This window comes from Sprattus sprattus, assembly GCF_963457725.1.
Source record: "Sprattus sprattus genome assembly, chromosome: 4".
Taxonomy (NCBI): Eukaryota; Metazoa; Chordata; class Actinopteri; order Clupeiformes; family Clupeidae; genus Sprattus; species Sprattus sprattus.
The window spans coordinates 36382658-36391354 of NC_137923.1; the positions used below are offsets into that span (position 1 = coordinate 36382658).

General features: G+C 38.8%; 1 protein-coding gene across 3 annotated transcripts; it reads left to right on the forward strand.

Moving 5' to 3' along the window:
• Positions 1-89: 89 nt before the first annotated feature.
• Positions 90-7509, forward strand: LOC308363872 (class I histocompatibility antigen, F10 alpha chain-like). 3 transcript variants are annotated; one of them, XM_080836760.1, is made up of 11 exons: positions 90-230; positions 2102-2398; positions 3033-3326; positions 3421-3708; positions 3985-4116; positions 5452-5490; positions 5627-5758; positions 5836-5955; positions 6046-6171; positions 6388-6427; positions 6514-7509. In XM_080836760.1, exons 1-10 carry the CDS (start codon positions 179-181, stop codon positions 6411-6413), a joined length of 1506 nt encoding a protein of 501 aa, XP_080692886.1. In that variant the 5' UTR covers positions 90-178; the 3' UTR covers positions 6414-6427; positions 6514-7509. The 3 variants fall into 3 exon arrangements, with proteins under 3 accessions (XP_080692886.1, XP_080692888.1, XP_080692887.1); XM_080836762.1 differs by having other exon boundaries at positions 5836-5937; XM_080836761.1 differs by having other exon boundaries at positions 3033-3323.
• Positions 7510-8697: the final 1188 nt, after the last annotated feature.

Below are 8697 nucleotides of genomic sequence, written 5' to 3' on the forward strand. Positions count from 1 at the left end.
TCCCTTAATCATATCATTGGCTGATGCTTAAAAAACGACCAGACAGAGCACATGATATTAAGTGTTTTTTTTTGGCTGAGCGATCAGTCCCTGCCCGGAGAGGAATCGCATGGACATCGAAAGGGCTTGTTTTCGATGCATTAAGTGAAGTCAACTATTCAGATTCGACTGTGACACGATGGGTTTCACGACATCACTGGCAGTCTGTGTTATTCTGTCGATGTTTTGGGGTAAGACCGCTTTTGAAAACAATTGTTAGGTCAACCTTGCAAAGTGAAAGTAAAACGTAACAACAAACGTAGACATTCATGCATAAGGCTTCTGTAAACAAAATAAACTGAAAGGGTACATTTTGGTCAGAGGAATGTGCTAAACAAGTTTACGAAGGAGTTGTGATATGTTTTTAACAAATTGTGATATTTTCAGTTAGCCTGCCTTTTGAAATGTGTCCAGGGCTGTGGTCGGTCTTTGATAAGAACAGGATTTTAGAACGCGGAAAAGCAGTCGTAGATATGCCAGATGCACCCATGTTCTAAACGGCTGTATTTGTGAGAAATCACATAATATCCTCAGATTTAAAGTACGAGAATATTTGTATCATTAACAATTACGTTTCACATTTATAGTCATGATTCTACGAGTAATCGTGAAGCACTAAAATAAATAAAAGCACTAGGCTACACGAACACAGCAAATGCAGTGAATAAATAAATACAATAAACTTAGTCCCCTTTGCTGAAGAAAATACTAAAGGAAGCTTTGACTATAGCTCTTTTTTATTTTGAACCAGTGGCAGATCTGCCTCACTCACCACAGTGGTCAAACTATGGTTGAACAGTTTATGAAGTTTGTACCTTCAAAAGATATTTACAGTCATTTTCAGGTATGATGGGGTCAGAAGGTGATCTTAAATGGATTTTTGTTCAGTGTCTTGAGTTTCAGGTACTACGCCATTGTCATGTGTGTTATTATGCTACATGCTGTCATTATGCTGCCAGTGGCGACTCCTAGAGGACGCCAGGGGAACTCTCGGCCTCAACAGAATAAAATGTGTATAACAATAACAACCCGTGAAATACATTTGAATTAACTGTTTCACGTGGTTATATTCTAATTTAAATGAAGTGGCCTACCTTGTATTTTTTTTTATTATTGTTTTCGGTTTCTCGCTGAACAGTAGCCTATTTGAGACTTGGTCCACGCCCACTTGGCATCTCTCACAATTTTTTTTAGGAAAAGGTGCCATTCAGCGCTGAGTGTTATACTGTGCTGACTGGACTGTGAATTAGAAAAAATGTCCAGTGGGTGTGTAGAGGAGGCTCGGGATTGTTTGGTGTTCATGAAAACATACAGTAAACTGTCTGTGGGCGGGCAAGTCTGGCTGTCTAACATGAGCAGGTAACAAACTGAATGTCAAACAGAGAGTGAGTAGCTGGTCAGAGATCACAGCGTTCACTGTCATAGTAAGCAATGGATGTCAACATTTGAGCAACAGCTTAATATTAAAGAGAAAGGGAGACCAGCGTCAGATACTGCTTTAGTGAAAAAAAGTATGAACCTTTTCTACCCACCACTATGCTAATACTGCATTGTTAACTGCTACTAGCAATCCATGGGTTACCACGCGGTTTACAGATTCATCTAATTTGGTTAGAGCAATTGACATGATGTATCAAAGTCCCACATTACAGTGGCTTACTTACAGTGTCTGATGGCAGCTCATTTGTCCAATCATTTGTAATTTAGAGACCCTCAATCCTACACAGAATGCATTGCAAAACATTTGTTACCTGGATTATACTGTATGGATCGTTCTTAGATTGATCTTTAAACACAGTTTCTTTGTTTTATAGTAAGTGATTACTAGATTTGGACAATGAAACTGGAAATACTATATTTAACACCTAGTTATCGTGGTGCAAAGTGATTAAAAAACACGTTACTGTGAAATGTATCACCGTAGTATAAGTTAAGCACCGCATTACTAAACATTGTGCACCTGAAGAAGAAAATTATGTGTTGTGGCTCCTATATTAAATGTGCTACATTTCACTACTGTATGCTTCTTTTCATTACTTATAAACTTTTTTCCTCGCTGTAGATTTGAAAGTTGAAAGTTTGGAAGAACGCCATTCTCTGCACTATGTGTATACGGCCCTGTCAAAGGCAGTCTCTGCACCTGGAATCTTCGAATTTACTGCTATGGGCCTACTGGACGACAAAAAGATTGATTACTATAACAGCAGAGACAAGGTCAAGATTCCTGAACAGGACTGGATGAAAGAAAAGCTTCCAGCGGAATACTGGAACCAAGGCACCCAGTCACGCAAAAGCAAAGAGCAGTGGTTCAAAGTTAATGTAAACATTCTGATGGATCGCATGAGACAAAACAACTCAGGTGAGTCCCAACACATCTTGATAAAATAGTTGTGTCAGCAACAGACACACCTTCATTAGTCGCAAACAACATTTATTTAGATAACACATACTCACGTTCAAATGCGTAGAAAAACAATGTATATGGGCTGAAAGCACGGGCAGTATTTCAGCTAAATAAAAAAAAAAGTCATATTTGTTAAAATCTTGTGATTTTACTCAACAATTTCAGTCTACATGCTTCTTTGGCCTCTGTTGTTGTCTTTGCTGGTTCCATATCCTTCAGCTTGTCAACAAATACACGTGTATACTGTCCTTAAGGGGGTCTCGACAACACGATTTGTAAAAGTGAGCTACACTCCTCCACTGTAGGGGAAACTCAATGGAAAAAAATACCAATTCTTCTTGAATGGTTCTTTAAATTCAACAATCATGCAGTAATTTGATGTTTATTAAGCATCCCAGCCTTTGACCTTGACATGCCTCAAGCACCAGTTAGCCCTGCTTGGCCCAAGGGCAATCGTCAGGCCAAAAGCCCCTGGCTGCAAGCCACAATGGGGACGCAACTGGCCTTAGCACACACCAGTTTGCCCGTGTTTGGCCCAACAATGGAAACACGGCTATTAATGCTGATATTTACTTATTCTTTTCCTCAGATATTCATGTTCTTATGTGGAGACATGGCTGTGATGTCATCACCATGCCAGACGGGTCTCTCAAGTTTGTCAAGGGTGTGGACGAATACAGCTATGATGGCATGGATTTCCTTTCCTTTGATGAGGTTTCAACGCAGTGGGTTGCCCCTGTTAATGCAGCTGTAGCCACGAAACAAAAGTGGGATGGGGTGCCAACCCTAAACCAGTACACCAAGGGCTACCTGGAGACAGAGTGTGTGCGTTGGCTGGGTGACTTCAGAAGATACAGGGACGAGAAGGAAAAGCAGACAGGTTGTGTGTACTTACACTAGCGCCAGATCCATCACTTTTGCTAAATACAGTTTGCAGCGATTCAATATTTAATCATTCTTTCCTTTTGGTTCATCAGATCTAGCAACGATTCATTTGTTTGCTAAAGATGCCCAATCTTCAGATACATACAAGTTGACCTGTATGGCCACAGGCCTCTACTCAAAAAACACTGAGATCAGTATCCTGAAGGGTGGCTGGTCTGTAAAGAAAAGTTGTAAGGAACCTAAGAATATCTTGCCCAATGATGATGGAACCTACCAGATCAGACTGAGTGTGGACGCAAAGAAATCAGAGATAGATGATTATGGATGTGAGGTGAATCAAGGGGACCAGAAAACCAGCCTTGAAGCCAAATGGCCCAAAGGTGAAATCACATTGCTTGGTTATGCCTTTCAATTTACAACTGGAACTTTACAGATCAGAGTGTATTTGTACCACAATGAGTAGTCATTTCAGTAGTTTATTTCATGAAACTCAACGCTAACAATCTCATGGCTCTGACAGACTTCTTAGTTGCACAATCATGTACTGTAACTTGTATAATAATGATTATTAAAATAATAAGGTAATCTTCCAATAATTCCAGAATGAGATTAATTAATTTAATCTTTAAAACAGGCCTTTTTGTTGCTCTTTGCAGATGGAATATTATCTGCTGCAGCTCCCTCCTCCATTGGACAGTTTGTGCCAGTTGTGCTGGTGGTGCTGGGGCTGGTGGTGGTGCTGGTGATCGTGATCGTGGGGGCCATTTGTGTGAAAAGAGGCATTATTGGTAAGTTCTCTATATCAGGGCCCAACAGACACCCCGCTTATTTTAGCGAATCTATATTCCATTAGGCTAATTTAATCTATAATCAATTAATTCTAATTAATAAGCGATTGTTATGTGTGAGAAAAAGCAACTTCAGCACCTGCCACAGGTGGAAGCCTAGAAATAAATAAAAGAAAATCTAACTCTAGATATTGCATCAAAATTGTATTGTGCACCAGAAAACAACATAAATACACACAGAGAACTGAATTGCAGTTGGTCTAGGCCTATTTGTGCACAGCAAACAAGCAAGGAAATGAAACCAGAAAAGACCCAAAAGATAGCATGTACTCAAAACAAGTGATGGAACATGCAAACAAGACCACTCAGCTATGGCTAATTAAAATAGGTGATGCTTCAGACATGCAAACAAATAGGTTCAAATAGGTTAATATAATGATTAGAATAATTAAAATAATGAATTCAATCTGTTGCTGCAATCTATTATCAACATACATAGCACCAATCATTCCTGGGCAGTCTTTGAGTTGGTAGCTGTCCACAGAAAAGCATAACCAATCCAATGATAACGCACAAAAACAGCATGAATGCAACTTGACTGACGTCCATCGAATCCTGTACATTTACGAGGAATCACTTCAGACAGCGTGTATTTTAGACACTGTTGTTTTTTTCGTGCTATCTCGCCGTCAAGCAAGGAATATATGCGAAACACAATGCTGCCACTCGACGGTCAATTGTAACAATTATCCCCTGAAGCAATTCGGAACCCCTCAGTCAGCCCTCTGTCTTCAACTATGTTGAAGAGCCGACAGTCACCACCAACCCAAACTGATACAGCATTGGTAACCATGTCACGGACTGGTGTAGTTATTTTCCTAGAAACATTGTGGAGTGTGGGTTGGCAACCATCTAACCTGGGGTTGCTTTCTGTCGGGTGCTTTGCATTAAGGTGATAACTTAAAGACGAGTTGCTTCTGTGACAGCTAAATTCAGCTTGACAAATGTTACATACAACTTTAGATTCGTCGATTGTTCCGTCATTTTGCCTCTTAAACAGAAACTTTCCGCCAAACAATCCCTCAGCTCTCTCCATCTTTCAGTACCGTGTCACAGAAGCAACTCGTCTTTAAGTTATCACCTTAATTCAAAGCACCCGACAGAAAGCAACCCCAGGTTAGATGGTTGCTGATTAAATCCTTTGCTTGTGATCTTCAGGACCATATTAATTAATATTTGGTTTGGTGTGTGATTAGATACACTGATCCCAGTGTTCTCACATAGCATTTTCTGTAAACTCAGGTGATTATCTGCTCTTCTCTCATTCTCTCTCAGTTTATAACGGAGGTCTCAGATTCAGTCGCCCAAATTCAGGTATGTATTGAGTGTTATGTACTCAAATCTAAAATGTGGGCCAGAAGGAGAAGTAAAGTTCTACATCATAATTTGGAATAATATATCTATTAGTGGAATGGTTAATGGACTCTTCTTTCCTTTCCTTTCTGGCTAGAAAAAGACATACATGGAAATGGAAATGCAACCTCTGCAAATCGTTCAGGTGGAGAGAATGAACGTGGCTCATCACTGCCAGGACCAACAGAGACTAGTGTGGAAATCAAGCCTCTGCTGGAGGATGTACAAGGTAAAATCAATTAGGAGTCTTTGTTTATAATTACTTTTCGTTATGGTGTGTTTTCTCACTAATTTCTCTCTTTCCAGTTGCCGTGAAGGAAAACGCAGATTCTGACTGTGGTGACTCTGGTAAAGGAGGTAGTACTGGATCAACTCAAGAAAGCACTCAAGACGGCTCACCCAGCAGCAGTAATGCAGAAATGAATAGTAAAATCAATTGGTTCTAAGTAACCTTTAAGTATCATTACTTTTCGTTATGTTGTGTTTTCTTACTAATTTCTCTCTTTGCAATTGCAGTGAAGAAAGATGGAGATTCTAACTCTGATGACTCTGGTAAAGGACCTAGCCCTGATTCATCGAAAGAAAGCACTCCAGATGTCTCACCCAGCGGCAGTAATGCAGAAATGAATAGTGTTGCTTCAGGTAGTATTTGATTAGACCTCTGTGTCAATTATCCTGTACTTGATATACTCAAGCTTAGTAGTAATAACTAATAAACAACCTGCATACACATCTTCACTACAAAATATTCAAGCTGTTGGTTTGAAGAGGATTAAAGCCTTATGAATATCTGCAGATGAAATTAACTCTTCTCTTTTTCTCACACCAACCACTGATTTTCTCACATCTTCCTGATAGGGATGCCCAGTGACAAACCTGTCTGAACATCAGTGGAATGGTGAGTATATGAGCAGCTCCCACTGGGAAACAAATGTGTCTGTGATTTAAAATAAAAACTTTAAATAAGAGGTCTTTCTGTTTCAGGATGAAATGTATTTTCTTCCCACGGATGAAGACAAAGAATGCCCCTACAAGCTTTTGTTCTGAATTTTCTTAAAAGCAAATCTTACAAAAAGGTCAGATTATTAAATAGCCCCTGTTACAAACTAGATATGCCATAAATCTTTTTTTGGTGAATTGGTCAAAAAGTTTTACCAAAGTTTGGAAGTTGGTTACATGTAACGACATTACAAAATCAACGATTTGTAATGCGTTTCAATTACTGAGAATAATTTTTTTTCATTGAATTGCAGTAACTAATCAAAATGTTGGTGCTACAAAAGGGTTACATCCGAACACATTCTTTTGAAAAAGTGATGTAATAGGTTACATGAATTTAATTCATTAGTTAAAATAGTTTTAATCAGAGTTACAAGTTATCTGCAACCTATTACATTTAAAAAGTAACCTTACTAACCTAGGTGTTGGATGAAGACCTTTCTCTCCCTGATTTTGGAGAAATGTTTCTTTTCACTTGTTATTACTGTTATTACAAGTTAACTAATTTACCTGTAGGTGCAAATATTGACTAGCATGGACTTTATATTGACAAGGGAAAAAAAGACAGATTTATGACAGATTTTCCCTGTTTCACCTTAAATTCCACTATTTTATTTGGTCTTTGGTTTCACATATGTATACAAATAGTTTATATATAGAAAATAGAGGAAAGGTCACTTGGTTTTTATCTTTAAGCTATTTTCATATTTGTGTGTTTTCTGTAAGAGATGCTAATTTTATGTTGAGAAAACTTGGATTTTTAACTATACAGAGCAGATCATAATAGTGCAATGAAATTAAGGTTTTTGTTACACACGCTTCTTCTAGATCTGTGGTAATATCAGGGGAAATAATGGGAGCAGTAAGCTGTTTAGGGTCTTTTGTTGTTTATTTTCTCTGGTATTTTGTCATATACCATGTATGTATATTGTGCAATTCTCAGACATAGCAACATTCATTAAACCACACTACATACCTGAAGTGAAGTTGAACTTTTAATGATGGGATCTAGTGGTGTAACATGGGGTCCTTTTGAAATTGTAATGTACTGCCATTTTATTTACATCATCATTCATGACCACAGGTCATTGGTCAACAGATTTTCCCTACCACTTCCCTATCACCCTAACATGTCACTGTCTTCACATTTCTCTTTTGTTTTTTTCTGACCTATAAAAACAGCCATATTATTAGTATGGCACTTGACAGATAAAAACCAACAATCCTTCAAAAGAATATATTATTATATTTATAACCCGCCTGTAACAGGCCACCCTGCAGTAAACGTTACCCATTTCACAAGCAAGTGGGACGTTCAAGTTGAGATACCATGCAATAAAGTCTGGATGCCGGGGACCTACAACCTACAACAGAATAAAGTAAGAAAGGCAAAATAATGGAAACCAAAGTGAGTGATTGGCCGTCTCATCTTTGTTTTGTGTGATGTAAAGTTAACACCCAAATAAAACATATCCCCAAAGGACGCACGGGACAACTCTTTCCAACTCAGATTTGTCCTTATTAGTTTGGTCAGGTTGGGTGATTAGTTAGGTTGAAAACCATTAAAACACAAAAAGCTTAAGTTATCCAAAATACATTTGAAACACTTTCAATTCAACAAATGAGTGAAATAAGTACCAAGATTACAACCAACACAAAAAGCCAAACTCATATGCATGCAGCAAACTGACTCATATGCATGCTGCATGTATGCTGTTGTTATCTTTAATAAATAATAATAATACATTTTATTTGTATTGCACTTTACATTATACAAATCTCAAAGTGCTACATATACATATAAAACAACAATGAACATTGATTGGCAGAAACATTTTGAAAAAAGATACGTTTTTAGGCCTTTTTTAAAAACGTCAGTAGACTGGGGCCCTGAGATGGTCAGGGGGGGCATTCCAGAGCCTTGGGGCAGCAGAGGAGAAAGCCCGGTCACCCATGGTGCAGAGTTTGGTTCTGGTGGCTTGAAGGGTGTTTGCGGATGCAGAACGGAGGGAGCGTGAGGAGGTCTGGGGGGAGAGGAATTCCCTTAGGTAGGGGGGAGCATGTCCGTATAGGCATTTGTGGGTGAGGAGGGAGACCTTGAACTCTATTCTGAGTGGGACCGGGAGCCAGTGAAGTGCTTTCAGGGTGGGGATGATGTGGTCGTGTTTA

Excerpts from the sequence above, each read along its gene's own strand:
- LOC308363872 (XM_080836760.1), top strand. The coding sequence starts at position 179 with ATGGGTTTCACGACATCACTGGCAGTCTGTGTTATTCTGTCGATGTTT. Across the intron at positions 3,327-3,420 it reads GAAGGAAAAGCAGACAGGTT|ATCTAGCAACGATTCATTTG; the intron begins GTGTGTACTTAC and ends TTGGTTCATCAG. Across the intron at positions 5,759-5,835 it reads TCTGCTGGAGGATGTACAAG|TTGCCGTGAAGGAAAACGCA; the intron begins GTAAAATCAATT and ends CTCTCTTTCCAG.